Source organism: Erinaceus europaeus, chromosome 7, assembly GCF_950295315.1.
Source record: "Erinaceus europaeus chromosome 7, mEriEur2.1, whole genome shotgun sequence".
NCBI classification, from domain to species: Eukaryota; Metazoa; Chordata; class Mammalia; order Eulipotyphla; family Erinaceidae; genus Erinaceus; species Erinaceus europaeus.
The window spans coordinates 109,434,932-109,454,200 of NC_080168.1; the positions used below are offsets into that span (position 1 = coordinate 109,434,932).

At 38.9% G+C, this 19,269-nt stretch overlaps 1 protein-coding gene and 1 pseudogene across 1 annotated transcript; both read right to left on the reverse strand.

Annotated features, from left to right (window-relative positions):
- Positions 1–1,367: 1,367 nt before the first annotated feature.
- Positions 1,368–2,303, reverse strand: LOC103109241 (olfactory receptor 6C76-like). Its single transcript, XM_007518284.1, has one exon. The coding sequence runs from the start codon at positions 2,301–2,303 to the stop codon at positions 1,368–1,370; it is 936 nt and encodes a 311-aa protein (XP_007518346.1).
- A 7,551-nt stretch (positions 2,304–9,854) lies between these two features.
- LOC103109106 (olfactory receptor 6C76-like) lies at positions 9,855–10,791 on the reverse strand (annotated as a pseudogene).
- Between the last annotated feature and the right edge of the window lie 8,478 nt (positions 10,792–19,269).

Sequence of the window (19,269 nt, forward strand, 5' to 3'; positions counted from 1 at the left end):
TATTAAATAGAAAATGAGTTGTCATGATCTCAGAATCTTGTAGGAGCCTAATTACCAAGAAAAAAAATGTGGCTAAAGAACCAAATAAGTAATAACTACAAATAAAGATATTCACTCAATGAATCTTAGGAAGAAGAGATTGCTACTTGAAATTTCGTATCAGTTACAAATTCAAATCCACTGTGTACAAAATCTGTGCTTTCCATCTTCCATAAAAGCTGAGAATCAACATGGACTGTGATGTTTTTTTGCCTCCTTGTTGTCAGACAGCAGAATGCATATGAATGGAGATGAATGTACAAACCCAAAGTATTATTGGCACATTAATTACTATACCTGCAACTAAATTAAAATGTGGAGAGCAACTGGTGAGGTGGCTCGGTGGTAGAGAGTAGCTCTTGAATGTCTGCATTCAAGAATGTACAGCCAGTTATCACATGTGAGCACTGACAGGGCAAGCTTCACAAGAGTGGAGCATTGTTGTGGTCTCTCTCTCTGCCAGACTTTCTCCTTCTACCTCAATCTCCCTCATCCCTCTATCATTATTTTTATAATCTTTATTAATTTATTATATAGAGATAGTCATAAATTGAGAGGGAAGGGAGATAAGAGAGGTCAGAGAGACCCCAGCAACACAGTTTCACCTCTTGTAAAGTTTTCCTCTTGAGTCCTTCTGCAGTCAACCAGCTGTACCACCACAAGGCCCCTCTCTCCATTTCTGTCAAAACTCTCATCTAGTTTATATGAGAAATGATAATGTTTTGGCCAGGAGTATCGTGCAGACACTTAATTCCAAAAATAAAGTTATAACTAACTAAATAAAAAAATCTTAAAGTCAAATTATTCAGTACATTGTAGGCAAAAGAACACCTACAGCCCTACTCCATCACTCATGAACTGTGCTCCCTACAGGTGGGGGTTGGAGACTATCTCTGGAGTCTTTGTATATTGTATCAAGTGCACTTAACCACATTGTAAGTTTAATTTTTATAAGTTCATTGTAGTTATTATGGATTTCTATGAATGAGATCTAACTCATGTAGAGAATATGGTTTTAAACATAATAATGTCAGTGATAGAAAACTAAATACTTTGAAGTAAAGGAAAACAGTTACTAATGAATTCTGCAGTCAGCATAAGGAAATTAAACAATGTACATCACAATGAACTAACCATCAGTAGAATCTGGTAAATATGCTTCATGGTGAGGTGATAAAAAGAAATAAATGACAGTTGATCCAAGTGATATCAAATAGGAAAGCAGAGAACACTACGTAGAATGCTGAAGATACTAGTGGGGAACATATGATAATTTCAATATTTTTATTAGACATATTTCATTTAAAGTTCAGGTAATGCATGCATAACTAGAACTTATTTGAAAAACACTTCTTGAGCATTCTCTTAAAAGATTTCTTTACTTGCTGGTTCCTTAGAGTGTAAATAAAAGGATTTAGCATTGGAGCAACAGAGGAATTGAGCAGTGCTATGCCTTTGTTCAAAGCCACTTCCTCCTTTGCTGATGTTTTCACATACATGAAAATGCAACTTCCATAAGAAATGGAGACAACAACCATGTGTGAGGAGCAAGTGGAAAAGGCCTTTTTCCTTTGCTCTGCAGAAGGGAATCTCAGAATTGTCTTAAGGATGAATGCATATGAAAGGACCACTAACGTTAAAGTCACCATGAGTGTGAAGATTGCCAGGACAAATGCCAGGAGCTCTAGCAGTGCTGTGTCTGTGCAGGAGACCAGTAACAAGGGAGAATAGTCACATGCGAAGTGGTCAATAATGTTAGAATCACAAAAATCCAGCTGAAGCCCGATGATCACTGGTGGAAAGATGACAAGAAACCCAGCCAGCCAACAGCTAAGAACAAGCTGGTTGCAGATTCTACTGTTCATTATTGTTGTGTAGTGTAGTGGTTTGCAGATGGCCACATACCGATCATAAGACATAATAGTCAAGAGAAAAAATTCTGTGGAACCAAGAAGTATGAGAAAAAATACCTGGGCCATGCAGGAATTATAGGAAATGGTTTTATCCCCTGTTACAATGCTGACCAGAAATCTAGGAATACATGCTGTTGTGAATGAGATTTCCAGGAAGGAGAAATTCCTAAGGAAGAAATACATGGGTGTTTTGAGTTGTGAATCTAGCAGAGTAAGTGTGATAATTGTCAGGTTTCCAGTTATGCTTAGTATATATGTGCAGAATAGAAACAGGAAAATCAAAATGTTAAGCTCTGGATCATCTGTAAGTCCAAGAAGGATGAATTCCTTCACCAAAGTGTGATTTTTCATTTCTTATTACTCACATCTTCCATTACTAGAAAAATAAATAATAAATAATGGGTTATTCTTAAATCTACTAATCAGCCTTTTAATCTGGAAACCTTTATTATTGATAATTAACAACTATAATAAAAATTATTGTGTAATATAAATTACTTTCAAAAAATTTCTCTTTTTATCGTTTCATAGTATATGTGTGTGTGTGTGTAGTGGAACATCATAAAATGTGTCATGAATGCACTTTAATTAATAAATATTTATTGGGTAGATGAATCATAGTGTAGTTTCCATTTACATATTATTTTCCACAATATTTTCAAAAAGTCTAATATTACCCTCAGTATAGAGGGTTCAAAACCTAATAAAAGAATCCATGACTATGTAAACTTACACAAGTAATCCCAATGTAGTGAAAAGTTTAATTTTTTTTTCTTTCTGAATTAAAAATAAACATTTGTTTTGGAATAGGTTCTAACCACAACATTAAATGACCTAAATTGCAACGTATTTGGAAATGTAAACTTAATTAGTAATGTGAGAAACAAAAGTATATTTACAATTATATTCCATGTATGAATGTTCATACCCAAAGTTTATTTCCTTAATGTGTCAATTTTGGATGATTGCATATTGGAGCAATTCACAGATTTCAAAACTTGTTTCTGCTTAGGATGCTTTTTGCAGTTTATCTTCATTGCCTGGTTTGTGGGTATAATTTGTCTGGATGATCCTGATGGCACAGAGTGAGATGGAGCATGTTGGATAAATACTATAGAGAATTTATCTCAGTTGGAAGAAGTTTTGTTAGAAAGGTAACTTGGCCCGTCTTCCTAGTAGAAGATGCTACATGCAGACTGTGAAGTCCTCTGTCTGCGCTCCACAGTTGATGACAGATCAGCACCAGCTCTATGACCAGTCCCATACAGTGTATCCATGTTAGGCCTAATAGGCAGGGACACAGTAGTTTCACTGAGTAACAGTGTGTCTGGTATTTATTTATCTGCAGAAGGAAATGGAGAAGTCACAGAAATAGAGATGGTTAGCACCAGTATAGACATCTGTTTCAAGACTTTAACTCGGGAGTTGGGACTGTAGCACAGCAGGTTAAGTGCATGTGGTGCAATGCATAAGGACAGGCTTAATGATCCAGATTTGAGCCCCTGGCTTCCCACCTGCAGGGGGATTGCTTCACAGACTGTGAAAAGTTCTGCAGGTGTCTTTCTCTTCCCCTCTCTGTCTTCCTCTCCTCTCTCCATTTCACTCTAAAAAAAAAAAAATAAGAAGAAGAAGAAGAAGCTTAAAAAAAAAGACTAACTCCCTAATAGTTAAGACAGGGTACAAGATTTAACACAGAATCAGAAACTAAACTTAGAAATAACTAAATTAAAAAGAAAGTTCAACTTACACATGTAAGCTGAAACTGCATATGTTTCATGAAAAGATTAAAGAGGGAGTCAAGCACTAGCGCAGCGGGTTAAGCACAGGTGGCACAAAGCGCAAGGATAGGCATAAGGATCCCGGTTCAATCCCCCAGCTCCCCAGCTGCAGGGGAGTTGCTTCACAGGCAGTGAAACAGGTCTGTAGGTGTCTATCTTTCTCTCCCTATCTGTCTTCCCCTCCTCTCTCCATTTCTCTGTGTCCTATCCAACAATCTCCATTTCTCTCTGTCCTATCCAACAATGACAACACCAATAATAACAACAACAAGGGCAACAAAAGGGAACAAATAAATAAATATAAATTTTTTTTAAGATTAAAGAATAAAAAGAAATGAACTAGAAGTTAGTACATTCAATTAAACAAGGAAAACTATAGGTTTGAAAATGCACATTTTGCTGATTAATGTGATGAGTCTCTGCTCATTGAGACAGGATTCATTGTATGAGTGAGAATAAAAAAACCTTTGGAACAGGCAAGATCTTGTGAAACAACTATAAGTTTCTGAGACAGAAAACCCTAGAAATGTAAAGAAACATACCACTTTGCACAATGCGAGACCAAGCACTTAGCTTTTGTCCTTTACGATTTTTTCCATGGAAAATATGTCTAACCTCTAGATCCTAGGACAGCCTACAAATGTGTGATTCTGCCTTCCTCTCCAAAATAAGCAGATAGGTTTTATCTGTTTTCATTTTCTCTAATTAGACACATGAAATCCTTGCAAAAAGAGCAATTAAAATCTCTCTGGAGAGTAAAACTACTGGTGATCACACTCTAAGTTTAGCTGAATTATTTCAATTACATACTGTGGGAAACTTTTTAAAGGACAAATATCAGAGACCATATAATGCAAAGAACACTAGTGAGGACATGGCAGTCATAGAATTATTTTATATATATATATTAACAATGTATATTAACAATGCATCTTGGGAGTTAGACTATATATTTGCTTTCCTCAATAACTGTGGGAATGAGGAAGTATTGATTGATTGATTGTATAGACTGTTTTCAAAAGATTAATTTATTTCCTTATTGTTGATTTTGAAGAAGCTTTAGTGGTCTGGGGTGGATTTTATAGATTGGAAGAGAGAGACAAAAAAACAGACCAAGAATGCCCTAAAGCAAAATGTACTACCTCTGAGGGACTCAGAACCTCTCATTACAGGGGCCTATCACCTCCTTTCTGGACCAGGCAGAAGGAGTGGCTTCCCCTTACTCTTGATGCTACCTGGAACTTGGTTCACTCCACCGTTCTCTATCATAAGCCATGCTCTGATAATGTTGCCCTGTTCTGAAAGCAGGGGTTTCAAGGTATTAATAATGATACTGCTTGCATATTGATAGATTATCAAGTCGTTGATGAAATGACAAGGCAGAGAGAGTGAACATCAAAATACCAAACTAAGGCTTATGGTTTATGGAAACCACACTTTGGCTTCAGGAAAGCAGGTCCACTTCTCTGGGAATGAACATTTTCAGGCCAGTTTCAGACCCTAGTTTTGCAAACATAGCTCAAATTCAGGCTTCATGAGACAATAAAAATGGCTGCTAAATGTGTCTGCTTATGAAGTGCAAAACTGTTCTGGAAGGGAAATTACACAGGCCATGTTGTTCTCTGGGCCTGGGGCAGAGACCAACCTCTTGTCTTTTCTGAAACTTTGAATCAGATGCAGTGCCTGCCCTGAGGGAGAACTCTCATTTTATTTATTTATTTATTTATTTATTTATTTATTTATTTATTTATATTTAACTAGGACTTTCCAAGTTGGTTTTAAGCACTTCCCAGACACTATTCTCTCTGTATTTTAGAAAGTTTGCATACAAAAAGAGGAGCCACAGTCTTAGGCCAGCAATTATAAAGTCTTAGATACTATAGCCATGTAGTCAGCAAGTACAGCAGTGCCCATGCTGGGCCACCCTTCTTCAGCTCATCATCAAAGAAAACTGTGTAGGTTCTTATGTGTAGGAATACATTTACATCAACCTGGTGTGTACCAGGTCTCAGCATTATGTCAAAAGGAAACCATCTGTACCGGGGAAGCTTGAGAAGGGTTGGGGGAGTGCTGTCAAGTCTCCTCTGTTTCTGTGTCTCTCTTTCCTTTTCCTGTTCCTTTTCTTTTATTGCTTTCATGGTTATCCCTGGGGTTCATTACAGGCACCATGAATCTGCTGCACTATGAATCCACTGTTCCTGAGGAAGGTTGCAAAGCGGCCCCGTACAGGTGGGCTCCAGGGCTCAAACCAGGATCTTTGCGTTGATCTTTGCGCTGATCCTTGCCAGGTCCTTGTGCTTCGTAATATGTGTGCTTAGCCAGGTGTGCTACTGCCTATTGCCCCCAAAGCTGTGCTCAGTCTTCCACCAGAGACTTGCAAACTACTTGAAATCGGTACTCTGCTGCTTTCTTATGGACACACCACAGAGTGCTCTGAATAGAAAAAAATTCTTACTATCCCAATCTATTATTTAGAAGTTAATAAATATGGGTGTAACTAACTTAAAAATAGTAAACCAACTAAAGTGCGGGCTCAGAGGTGGAGTGCAGCTTTTTTTAATATTGTGGTTTCTGGTGTCTGCTCTAGGCACCTCGGAACTCCTGCACAATGGAAGCTCTGTGGAAAATGTGTTGTGGCAGCCTCCTCTTCTCTTCTCTTCTCTTCTCTTCTCTTCTCTTCTCTTCTCTTCTCTTCTCTTCTCTTCTCTTCTCTTCTCTTCTCTTCCCTCCCTTCCCCTCCCCTCCCCTCCCCTCCTCTTCTCTCTTCTCTCTTCTCTCTTCTCTCTTCTCTTCTCTCCTCTCCTCTCCTCTCCTCTCCCCTCCCCTCCTGTTCTCTTCTCTTCTCTCCTCTCCTCTCCTCTCCTCTTCTCTCCCCTCCCCTCCCCTCCCCTCCCCTCCTCTCCTCTCCTCTTCTCTCCCCTCCCCTCCTGTTCTCTTCTCTTCTCTCCTCTCCTCTCCTCTCCTCTTCTCTCCCCTCCCCTCCCCTCCCCTCCTCTCCTCTCCTCTCCTCTCCTGTCCTCTCCCCTCCTCTCCTCTCCTCTTTTCTTCTCTCCTCTCATCTCCTCTCCTCTTCTGTCCTCTTCTCTCCTCTCCTCTCCTCTCCTCTCCTCTCCTCTCTTCTTATATCCTCTCCTCTTCTCTCCTCTCCTCTTATATCCTCTCCTCTCCTCTCCTCTCCTCTTCTCTCCTCTCCTCTTATATCCTATCCTCTCCTCTCCTCTCCTCTTCTCTCCTTTCCTCTTATATCCTCTCCTCTCCTCTCCTCTCCTCTCTTCTCCTTTCCTTCTGTATTCATATCTCACTATCAACTGCTGCCTCTCTGACTCATACCAGTTCCATATACTAAATAGAAAATGAGTTGTCATGATCTATAGAATCTTGTAGTTGTCTTATTACCAAACACTGTGTGACTAAATAACCAAATAAATCATAACTATTAATAAAGATATTCACTCAATTCATCGTAGGAAGAAGAGTTTGCTACTTGAAATTTCATATCATTTATCAGTTCAAATCCACTGTGTACAAAATATGTGCTCTCAGTCTTCCCTAAAAGCTGAGAATCAGCGTGGACTGGGTTTTTTTTTTCTACCTTCTTGTGGTCAGACAGATGCATGTGAATGAAGATGGTTGTACAAACCCAAAGTATTATTGGCACATTAATTACTACAAGTGTAACTAAATAAAAATGTGGAGAGCAACTCGTGAGGTGGCAGAGTAGTACTTGAATGTCTGCATTCAAGAATGTGAATGCAGTCATCACATGGGAGCACTGACAGGAAAAGCTTCACAAGAGTGAACAATGTTGTGGTCTCTTCTCTCTCTCTCTCTCTCTCTCTCTCTCTTACTTTCTCTCTCTCTTCCCTCTATCTCAATCTCTCACATTGCTCTCTCCTCTATCTGAATTATATTTGAAACGGTAATGATTTAGTCAAGACTACCATCCAGGAATCTTATTCCAGAGATACAATAATGACTAAATAAAAAAAATAATAAGTCAATTTGCTCAGTACATTGTAGGCTAAGGAATCATTTCTTGAGTAATCTGTGCATTTAAAACCACTGAGTACAAAGCCCTAAGGTCATATCTCTCTCCTTCTCTCTCTCTCTCTCCATATATATATATATCTGTCTTGCTCTCTCTATATCTACCTCTTTCTCCCACTACTTCAACCTCCCTCATCCTTCTCTCCCTTTCTGACAAAACTCTCATCTAAATTATATGGGAAATGATAATGATATGGCCATTAGAATCATACAGATACAGTAATGACTAAATAAATAAAACTTCGTTTTTCCCCAAGGCACTTCTAGTCTGGTTTATGGTAGGTAGTTTAAGGGATTGACCCTGGGACTTTGGAACCTCAGGCATGAGAGTCTTTTACATAACCATTATGCTATCTACTCTGGCCCAATAAATACAAATTCTCAAAATCAAGTTCCTTAGTTCTTCTTCTTCTAGCATTTGCCCTTCTTCCATAGCCAGTCAACAGCGTCAGGTTGAGCCTGATGTAAAGTTTCGAGACCTCCTTTGAATCTGGAGAGGTGGCAGTCGTTAACTATGTGGGTACATTGTAGGCACAAAACCATTTCTTGACTAATCTGTGTATTTAACAACACTGTGTACAGTACCCTAGCCCCCCCCTCTCTCTCTATATATATATATATATATAATTTTTTCTGCTATAAGAGCTAATGGAATTTGTTGCCTCCTCCTCTTTTTCTTTCTTTTAATTGTTGATTTGATATGACAGGGGGTACTTGAGAAGGGAAAAGGAGATAGCAAGAAATAGTAGAACCTACACCCTCCCTCACCTTTTCTGAGATGTTGTCCCTTCAGGTGGTGAGCAAAGGCTTGAAAATGGGTCCTAGAGGATAGGGATAAGTGTCCTTAACCAGGTGCCCCACTGCCCTGCCCCCCCCCCCGGCCTAGCTCTTAATCTTCTAGAAAATGCTTAGAAACTACCTGGAGTGAAGTGTTTTGCTACCCCATTATGGACACAGTACAGCATGTATCTGGATTAAGAAGAGAAATCATAATTTATTCTTCAGATATTAATAATTACATTTAACTACTTAAAGATATAAAGCAACACAATATGTGATGCAGTGGTAGAGAGAAGGTCTTCTATGCCCAGGCTGCAGGGATGAGCACCCAGCTACTATGTGAAAGTGCTGGCAGTAGGGAAGCTTCATAACAGGTGAAAGAGTGCTGTCGTAACCCTCATTGTCTCACTGTCTCTCTCCTTCACCTTCTAATACCATTTTCTCTCTCCCATCCACTCCCTCTCTGACTCTTATCTTATATTTAAATTAATTGGAAAAAGAGGGTGCCTGGCACAGGTGCACCCAGTTAAGTGCACATAGTACTAAGCACACATAATACTAAGGGCAAAGACCCAATGCAAAGATCTAGGTTGGAGCCCCCAGCTCCTCACCTGCATGGGTGATGTCACACAAGCCACAGAGCAATGCTGCAAGTGTCTATCTTTCTGTCCCTTTCTATCTCTTCCTGCTTTCTAACTTTATCTCTGTACTATCAAATATAAGGGAGCATGGCCACCAGGAACAGTGCATTCATTGAGCTGGCACCGAGCCCCAGTGATAAGCCTGGAGGAAAAAAATGAATGAATTAATTAATTTAATGGAAAAGACTTTAATGGAAAATCTTTTTTGTTTAATTTTTATTTATAAAACTGAAACATTGGCAAAAATCATAGGATAAGAGGGGTACCATTCCACACAATTCCCACCACCAGAACTCCATATCCCATCCCCTACCCTGATAGCTTTCCTATTCTTTAACCCTCTAGGAGTATGAACCCAAGGTCATTGTGGGATGCAGAAGGTGGAAGGTCCAGCTTCTGAAATTGCTTCCCCACTGAACAGGGAATTCGGAGCCTTTGGCATGAGAGTATCTTTGCATAAGCATTATGCTTTCACCCACACAATAAGTAAATATGGCAAAAAAAAGAATAAAGTTGAACCAAGTGCTATCTCAGTGAGATATTGAGAAAATATTCCAATAAAGAAAAAGAATATGAATAAATATTAAGTGTACAAACATAATGATTAATATTAGATTCATGGATTCATTTAAGTTTATACCACAATTGTATGTTTGTTAAAGTTTATTTGAAAAACAATTTTTGATCAGTTTCTTAAAAGACTCCTTTACTTGCTGGTTCCTTGGAGTGTAAATAAAAGGATTTAGCATTGGGGCAACAGAGGTATTGAGTAGTGCTATGCCTTTGTCCAAAGCTGCTCCCTCCTTTGCTGATGTCTTCACATACATGAAAATGCAACTTCCATAAGACATGGAGACAACAATCATGTGTGAGGAACAAGTAGAGAAGGCCTTTTTCCTTTGCTCTGCAGAAGGGAATCTCAGAATTGTCTTAAGGATGAATGCATATGAAAGGATGACTAATGTTAAAGTCACTACGAGTGTGAAGATTGCCAGGAAAAATGCCAGGAGCTCTAGCAGTGCTGTGTCTGTGCAGGAGATCAGTAACAAGGGAGAATAGTCACAAATGAAGTGGTCAATGATGTTAGAACCACAAAAATCCAGCTGAAGCCCCATGATCACAGGTTGAAGGATGACAAGAAACCCAGCAAGCCAGGAGCTAAGAACAAGCTGGTTGCAGATTCTACTGTTCATTATTGTTGTGTAGTGTAGTGGTTTGCAGATGGCCACGTACCGATCATAAGACATAATAGTCAAGAGGAAAAACTCTGTGGAACCAAGAAGTATGATAAAAAAATAACTGAGCTGCGCATGAATTATAGGAAATGGTTTTATCCCCTGTTACAATGCTGACCAGAAATCTAGGAATACATGCTGTTGTGAATGAGATTTCTAGGATGGAGAAATTCCTAAGGAAGAAATACATGGGTGTTTTGAATTGTGAATCTAGCAGAGTAAGTATGATAATTGTCAGATTTCCAGTAATACTCAGTATATATGTGCAGAACAGTAACAGGAAAATCAAAATGTTAAGCTCTGGATCATCTATTAGTCTAAGAAGGATTAATTCCTTCACCGATGTGTGATTTTTCATTTCTTATTGCTGACTTCTTCCAAGTCTGAAAATACACAGGTCACATAATTGATTAGTGTGTCTAGGACTATTTTATTTACTTTGTATAACCTCTCCTGGTTTATATTATGTTTAAGTACTATAATGAACCAAGTTGAACTAAATTACATTGATATAAATGAGTATACACAAAGAAATTTATGCCCAGCATGTGCAATTTAGATCACTAACATTGGATATGAAATCATTATATAAGTCTTATAAAATATGGAAAATCAAATATGATTTACATTGTTTTGAAATGTGTTTGTGTATTGAAAATTATGTAGAACACTGCAGTTAATTTTATTAATTTTTGTTATGATTTTCTAAAAAAGAAAATATGAATTTGGATTTTAGAAGGTTATTTTTCACAAGTTTATTAACATATTTAAAGTCATTCATGTTTCCAGAGAATTAGTAACTGACCAAAACAATAATGCTATTAAAATTTGCATTTACTTCTCCTTAAACACATGAACTCAAAATTTAACATTTTCCTCTTTCAGAATTAAATAATCAGCTGTCTTCAGAAAATGCTCTAAGAACTAGAAATGATCTTAATTAAAAATAGGAAAATAAATGAAGTGGAATTAGAAAAATATACTTACAGTTATATCCTTTCACTTGTTAGCAAGCTGACCGCTCAATCTCAAGGGTTCTGTTTTCTTTGAGTTTTGACAGTTGATGCTTTACCTGTGGAGCATGTCAGCCTTAAAAACTTGTTTTCCTTATAATTTTGCAAAAAAGAATTTTTATTGTGTGTTTGTAGAACGTGGTTGTGGCTTGGTTTTACTGTTTTTATAGTGATGTGAAATTCATCAAAAGGTAGATTCAACAAAAATTTTAATCTGAAAGTCAGAGAAGTCTTGGTTGAAAGATCATAGGCCCAGCTATTGAAACAATCAAATTTTATTTGTATTTAACTTATACAAATAAATAAACATTGTTAAATACAAATGACAAACTGTGATGCAGTACTGAAAATGCTCCATAGCTGTGATGATATGTCATAAGCTTTATGAACAATCCCCTGTAGTTTGTAGTCAATCAATGTTAATTGTAAAAATCTGATACATTTAGTACTGTAAAGTTCTGTACTGAGCAAGTGCTTCTATGGTGTTATCTTTTAGCTTAGAAGTAACACAAGAATCTATGGGAGTGGGAAACCTTAGAAGCAAAATAGACCACTCTCCTTGGATTGTAACTAGTTAGCAGTTAAATTCACAGTCTAACAGCAGAAACTAATCATTGCTATGATAAGATTAGGAGTCACAATAAATCAGCACATGAATAAACAAGTAGGAAAATGTGGCCTCAGTGTAATGAAAACAGAAACACAGAGGTGGTGAAGTATATGTCCGTCTGATTAGTAAATGAAACACATTTCTCATAAGCAGGATGGATGTCAGTACATGAGAGAGTCATGAAAACATAGGTATGGTGAACTGCATGGAAACTAATGAAATTTGTGCAACAGAAAATTGCTGAAAGCAACTATTTCAGGTAATACAGTCCAAACCAAAGTATATAGTGCTGTTTGATTTTCCAAAAAGTTCATTACAATTGCAATATTTAAAACTTAGATGCCAGGCCAGACTATGAATAATATTTTTTACTTTCTCAGCCTTCCTGCAGGAAAGTTCAGTTCTCTATTATATCCAAAGCTTTATCTAGCTTTTTGTTCTCCCATAATCAGCACAGGGGATTCTTGTAAGAAAGCAATTAAAATATCTCCAGAGAGATATTTCTGATGAGTGCAATCTAAAGATGAATTGCCTAATTTTAATTAGGTATCATTGTAAAATGGTTTTTAAAAACTAAAATCACAGAGTTCTGTATGTAATACAAACTATACTAGTGAATAAATGATCCTGTTAGAATTACATTTTTCATTATACTTTCATTATCTTTATTATTAATAGTTGGTTACAAGATTGTAAGGTTACAATGTACAATTCCACACCACATCAACCATCAAAGTTCCATATTCCCACCCTCCCAAAGATAACCACCATAGTTCCATAAGTCTTATAGTTTGCTTGCTTGGAATTAATTTTTTGTCAAGTTCATGTAAATTAGATATCTTTCATCTCCTTACTTACTTCACTCAGCATAATCACCTCCAGTTCTATCCATTTTGTCCCAAAACACACAATATCATTTTTTGATTGCAGAGAAATAATCAGTGAAATAAATATCCCATAACTTATTTAGCCAGTCATTTGATGATGGACATGTTAGAACTCCTTTGAATATTTAATACCATCTTATTTTTTTCCTGGTATTAAAAACTGGCAAAGCTATTAAAATACAATTGCGAATAAACTTCTGAAGAAGCAGAAAAGAGTAAGAGGAGCAGAATGTAGTAAGATGAATGGATCACACGGAGACAAAAAATATACTATTAAATGTTGGTACCTACATGGTGGTGAACCTGGATAAGTGAACATGTTACAATGTCCAGGGTCCAGGGTCAAGCCCACAGCTCCCACCTGCAAGGTGGAGGCTTCACTAGAGTTGAAGCAGTGCTGCAGGTGTCTCTGTTTCTCTGCCTGTCTATCTCCTCTTCTCATTCAATTTTTCTCTGTTCCATCAAGTAAAGAATAATTTTAAAAATTAGGGAAAGAAACACGAGCTGATTAATAAAATGTTTTTTTGATCAAAATATAATTTAGGTTAACATTAAGGTATAATGAAAAGATTACAGACTGACATATGAAATTAAACTTTTTATGTGAAACTACCTCCTTAAGTAATTGTCAAATACAAATGACATTTACTCTCTTTTCTATTTTTTTCAGTTTAGAGAATTTAAGTTATTGAAGTATTTGACTATCATTTTCATGTACTTTACTTACACAATATGTTTGTTCATGAATAGTAAATGTTATTATTTTCATTCTTAGAATTTATGTGAATAGATAGGATAATGGTTATGCAAAAGACTGTCTCATGGCTGAGGCTCTGAAGTCCCAAGTTCATTCCTCCACACTACCATAAACCAGAGCTGTGCAGTACTCTGGTAAAAATAAATAAATAAATAACAGAGAATTATGTATTTGTATTTTCCTGAATTTGTTATAGCAGCTGAGTCTCTGGGAGTAAGAAGATTAATTACTAACTTAAGAAGGCTGTCTTATTGGAAGAAAATTTTGATGAAGATCAGATGCCTTTTATAAAAATAGTGCATTTCCTCTTTTAAAATAGTTTAAGTTAGAGTGATTTAGTGCTTTAGTGAATTAAAACTGTCATCAAGTTTTCATAAAAATATCTTATTTAAAGATATAGCAGATATATCAATAGTAATCTCTATGGTTCTGAATTCTTGGTAATGGACAAGGATAAGGACATTTAATGAGATGAGTAAATTGCAACTGGACACAGATAAAGTGGTTCAAGAAATATAGGAAAGTCTTCACTGAAGAGACTGGAGATTTAAAAGGAAAATTCCAGTGGTTCAGGTGGTAGTGCAGCGGGTTAAACCCACATGGCACAAAGCACAAGGACCAGCATAACAATCGTGGTTCAAGCCCCCAGCTCCCCACTTGTAGGAGGGTCGTTTCATAAGCAGTGAAGCAGGTCTGCAGGTATCTGTCTGTCTCTCCTCCTTTCTGTCTTCCCTGTTGATTTCTAGCTGCCCTATCCAACAACAACAACAGTAACAACAACAATGAACAACAAGGGCAACAAAAGGAAAAAAATAGACTCCAAGAGCAGTAGATTTGTAGTGTAGGCACCAAGCCCCAGTGATAACCCTGGAGACCAAAAAAAAAGAAAAAAGAAAAATTCCAAATAGAAACTATGAAAAGCACATTGAATGTAATCAATGATAACTTTGGAACTAAGTAGAAGGCTAGCAAGATAGCTTATGTAGATAGTGTGGTTACTTTGTTCTGACACATGACCCAAGTGCATAAACCTTATGCACCTACATGTAATCCGTGGTCATTAGAAGGAAGTTTTTGTGTTGTGGTGTCTTTCTCTCTGTCTCAGTCTCTCTCTCTCTGAAAGAATTGGCCTTGAGAAGTGAAGCTCTAGTTATGACAAAAAGAGTATCAGGATTAGTGATTAAAATAATAATAGTTTCTAGACAATTGTCACATGAGTACAGTTTCTTCCCCCCACCCCCCTTTTTTTTAATGATCAAGGAGAGAGAAAAGATGTTTAGGATAAATGAAGGAAGTTTGAGAAATATCATATTACATTAGAAAAGTAAATATCAGGATAATTGAATTCCAGAAGAGAAAAAAGCAGAGCTATTATTCAAGGAAATGACAGCTGAACATTTCCTATGTCTAGATAAAGATCAAAACATAGATGCTCATGGGAAGAAGCAGGGAGAACCCCCTTATTTTCAAATCCAGACCATCCTACATCAAGACACATTGCAACGAAGCTATCAAAAGTCAAGGACCAAGTCTGAGCTTGACCAAGTCTTTTGAGTGCAGCTGCGTTCTCTCTGGTGTAGGAGGACATATGTTTAAATGCAGTGATTCTTTTTGGAGTATTCAAATTTCTTAAACATTTTCTATCCTTGGATTTAGAGAGACTAGAAAAAATGTATCACACAAGATTGAATAATTTATAATTCAATTTAGTTGTGCCATGATCATAATACTTACCAGTCTTCAAATGACGGTTGATATTTCATTGTTATCCCAAGTAAAGTATTGTTAAGTATTGATGACAGAGAAATATTTTTTTTTTGGTATTGATATTTACTAGATCTACATTTGTAAGGTTTCTGTATGAAATGCATGCTGGATATTTCACGGATTTTTCTTTTTGTTTTTTTAATATTTTTATATTTATTTATTTCCTTTTGTTTCCCTTGTTTTATTGTTGTAGTTATTGTTACTGATGTCGTTGTTGGACAGGACAGAGAGAAGTGGAGAAAAGAGGGAAGACAGAGAGCTGGAGAAAAAGATAGACACCTGCAGACCTGCTTCACCGCCTGTGAAGTGACTCCCCTGCAGGTGGGGAGCTGGGGACTTGAACTGGGATCCTTATGCTGGTCCTTGCACTTTGCGCCATGTGCACTTAACCCACTGTGCTACCGCCCAACTCCCTTCACTGGTTTTTCTATTGAGTTAAACTTCCTTTGTTACAGTGAATTAAAACTTTCCTACCTGCTGATTATTTGCTCTTTTACTTCTAAATACTTACATCTATCCATGAGTGATTCAAGATCTTTCTTTTCCTAATATCTGTTTACAGGCTAACTTTGTTCTTATGTAGTAATATGTTGGAAATTATTCCTTATTCTATATATCTTGTGGATTTTGTGTATAATTACTATTTTTGTTTCCATAAAATTTTGTAGAATTTAGTAGTTAATGCTGTAATTTCATTAGGGTAGTCTCTACTAATAAGATTATAACTTGTAATTTACATAGGAATATCTCATTATTCTTGAGTGAAGTTTCATTACTTTAGTCTCACAAGGAACTTTCTTATTCCTTTTTTTTCAATTAAATGCCATACAGTTGCTCAAAATATCTAAATGCATGCATTATTTCAATAAATTTAGATTATCAGTGATGAAATCATGCTGATTAATAACATTAATAATTTACATGGTCCTCATCAGTGTCTGAAAAATGTTAATCTTAATGTTATTCTCAGGGAACTGGTTTGGTTTTATTGATTCTTAAAGTTGTTTTTATAGTTTATATCTCAATGACTCCTCCTCTTTTATTTCACCTAATTAAAATATACTCTTCTAGGGGGCCAGGTGGTGGTGCATCTGGTTAAGTGTACACATTACAGTGCATAAGGACCTGGGTTAAGCCCCGGTCCACACCTGCAGTGAATGATTCACTAATGGTGTAGCCAGGCTGCAGGTGTCTCTCTGTCTATTTCCTCCTCTATCTCATCCTTCCTTCTCAATTTCTGTCTCTATTTATAGAAAATAGACCTATATTCTTCTAGTTTTTAATTTATATTATGGAGGACAAGACCTGTGATCTGAAGGGCAGCTTTTACTACTTTTGTTCATGTGTTTATTTGTTTTTTAAAAAGCAGAGCACAGCTCTGTCTTTGAAGGATTGAGCCTGGGCCTCAGGAATTAAATCAGAGCCTTAGGTTTGAAAGAAAACTTTATAGGTTCTTAAATTAATGGTGCTGGAATTTATTTACATTATCTGGAGAGCACCTACTTAACCTGTGTATGTACCAGGTCCCAGCACTGCGGGGTAAGCTCTGGAAGGCCTGCCCTGTCCACCCCATGTCCACCACTACACTGGCAACCAGAGAGGTATCATAGAGGAGGCCACAGTGGGGTGAGCATGCAGAGTGAGGACTCTGGACACTATGGCAGGGGATAGTGTGTTTATTGAAGAAAAAGGCAAGGTTTATATGGAGTAAAAAGAAGGCAGGTGCTGGAACAGGGTGCCGGGGCAACAGACCAAATAGGGGCAAATGTTTGACAGGCAAGAACCAAACAGATATTTTTAGACTCTAGCTTCCTTCTAATACTCTGGCTCTTGACTTCCTCTTACCCGGGGCTTGGGCCTTAAGAATGAAGAAGGGGCTCTTTGGTTTATCCACATTACATTGAGCAAATTAGGTTTATCCAGACCAGGTGAAGGGGGAACAGTTATAGCCTTTGGGTCTAACAAAATGGAGGTCATCAAGGGGTAAGGAGGCTTATAGGTGAGCGCCTTCCATCCTCATGGAGAGGTATTTGGGAATCCAACCAGGCTCAACCCAGTGTTCCCACACAGCACTGTGTCAAGAGGAAACCACCTGTACTGAGGAAGCTGGAGAAGGGTTGGGGTAATGCTGGCAAGTCTCTCCTCTCCTCTCCTCTCCTCTCCTCTCCTCTCCTCTCCTCTCCTCTCCTCTCCTCTCCTCTCCTCTCCTCTCCTCTCCTTCCCTCCCCTCCCCTCCCCTCCTCTTCCCTCCCCTCCCTTCCCCTCCTCTCCTCTCCCCTCCCCTCCTCTCCTCTCCCTTCCCCTCCCTTCCCCTCCCCTCCATTCCCTTCCCTTCCCCTCTTCTCCCCTCCCCTCCTCTCCTCTCTTCTCCCCTCCCCTCCCCTCCTCTCCTCTCCCTACCCTCCCTCTCCTCTCCCCTCCCTTCCCCTCCTCTCCTCTCCCTTCCCCTCCCCTCCTCTCCTCTATTCTCCTCTCTTCTCCTCTCCCCTCCCCTCCTCTCCTCTCCCCTCCCCTCCCCTCCCCTCCCCTCCTCTCCTCTCCCCTACCCTCCCTCTCCTCTCCCCTCCCTTCCCCTCCTCTCCTCTCCCCTCCCCTCCCCTCCTCTATTCTCCTCTCTTCTCCTCTCCCCTCCCTCTCCTCTCACCTCCCCTCCCCTCCTCTCCTCTCCCCTACCCTCCCTCTCCCCTCCCCTCCCCTCCCCTCCCCTCCTCTCCTCTCCCCTACCCTCTCTCTCCTCTCCCCTCCCTTCCCCTCCCCTCCCCTCCCCTCCCCTCCTCTCCTCTCCCCTACCCTCCCTCTCCTCTCCTCTCCCTTCCCCTCCCCTCCTCTCCCCTCCCCTCCTCTCCTCTTCCCTCCCCTCCCCTCCCCTCCCCTCCTCTCCTCTCCCCTCCCCTCACCTCTCCTCCTCTCTTCTCCCCTTCCCTCTCCTCTCCTCCTCTTATCTCTTCTCCCCTCCCCTCCCATCCCTTCCCCTCTCCTCTCCTTTCCTCCCTCTCCTCTCCTCTCCTCCCTCTCCTCTCTCTCCTATCCTCTCCTCCCCCCATCCTCTCTCCTCTCCTCCTCCCCTCTCCTTTCTCCTCTACTCCCCTCTCCTCTCTCCTTTCCTTGTGAGAAATCAAGTTTACCCAGAGGCTTTTCTCAGAGCTCTCTCATTTGAAAAGTTCTCCATTTATTTCAGGCAGCCAGACAGAGGCCACCTGGCTCCTCAGATATTTGGAAACTCCCTCTTGCTGAGCACCCAAGGCCAACTTGATCTTCAGATGTTAAGAGATTCCCTCCTGCTGAACGCCCCAAGGAAAACTGTTTACAAAGAGTGAGATTACAGAACTCATAAAAAAAAAAACTTCCCCTTTGCCCCTCTGCCCCTCAGGATAAGAATGAACACCCTGTTCCTGACCATTATAAAAAGACATGAGTTTGAAGATTCTCTGTCTGTCTCTCCCAGGTGATGGGGCCACTGTTGGCACTATGGCTTGGGGGAAGGACCCCTCAGCTCTCCTGAGGTTCTTATGTCAGTTCCTGTGTCTTTACATGTTTTAAGTTGTTATAATGGCTATTCTATGTGCTTGTGTAAATAAATACTTCCTCTATGTCCTGTGTTGGCCTCAGTTTATCTTAGTTTGTAATGGATACAGTCAGAAACAAAACTTAACATCCTCTCCTCTCCTCTCCTCTCTTTTCTCTTCTTCTTTCTTTCTTTTTTCTTTTTTTTGTTCTTTGCTTCCAGGGTTATTTCTGGGGCTCAGTGCCTGTACCACGAATTCACTGCTCCTGGAGGCCATTTTTCCCCCTTTTGTTGCAC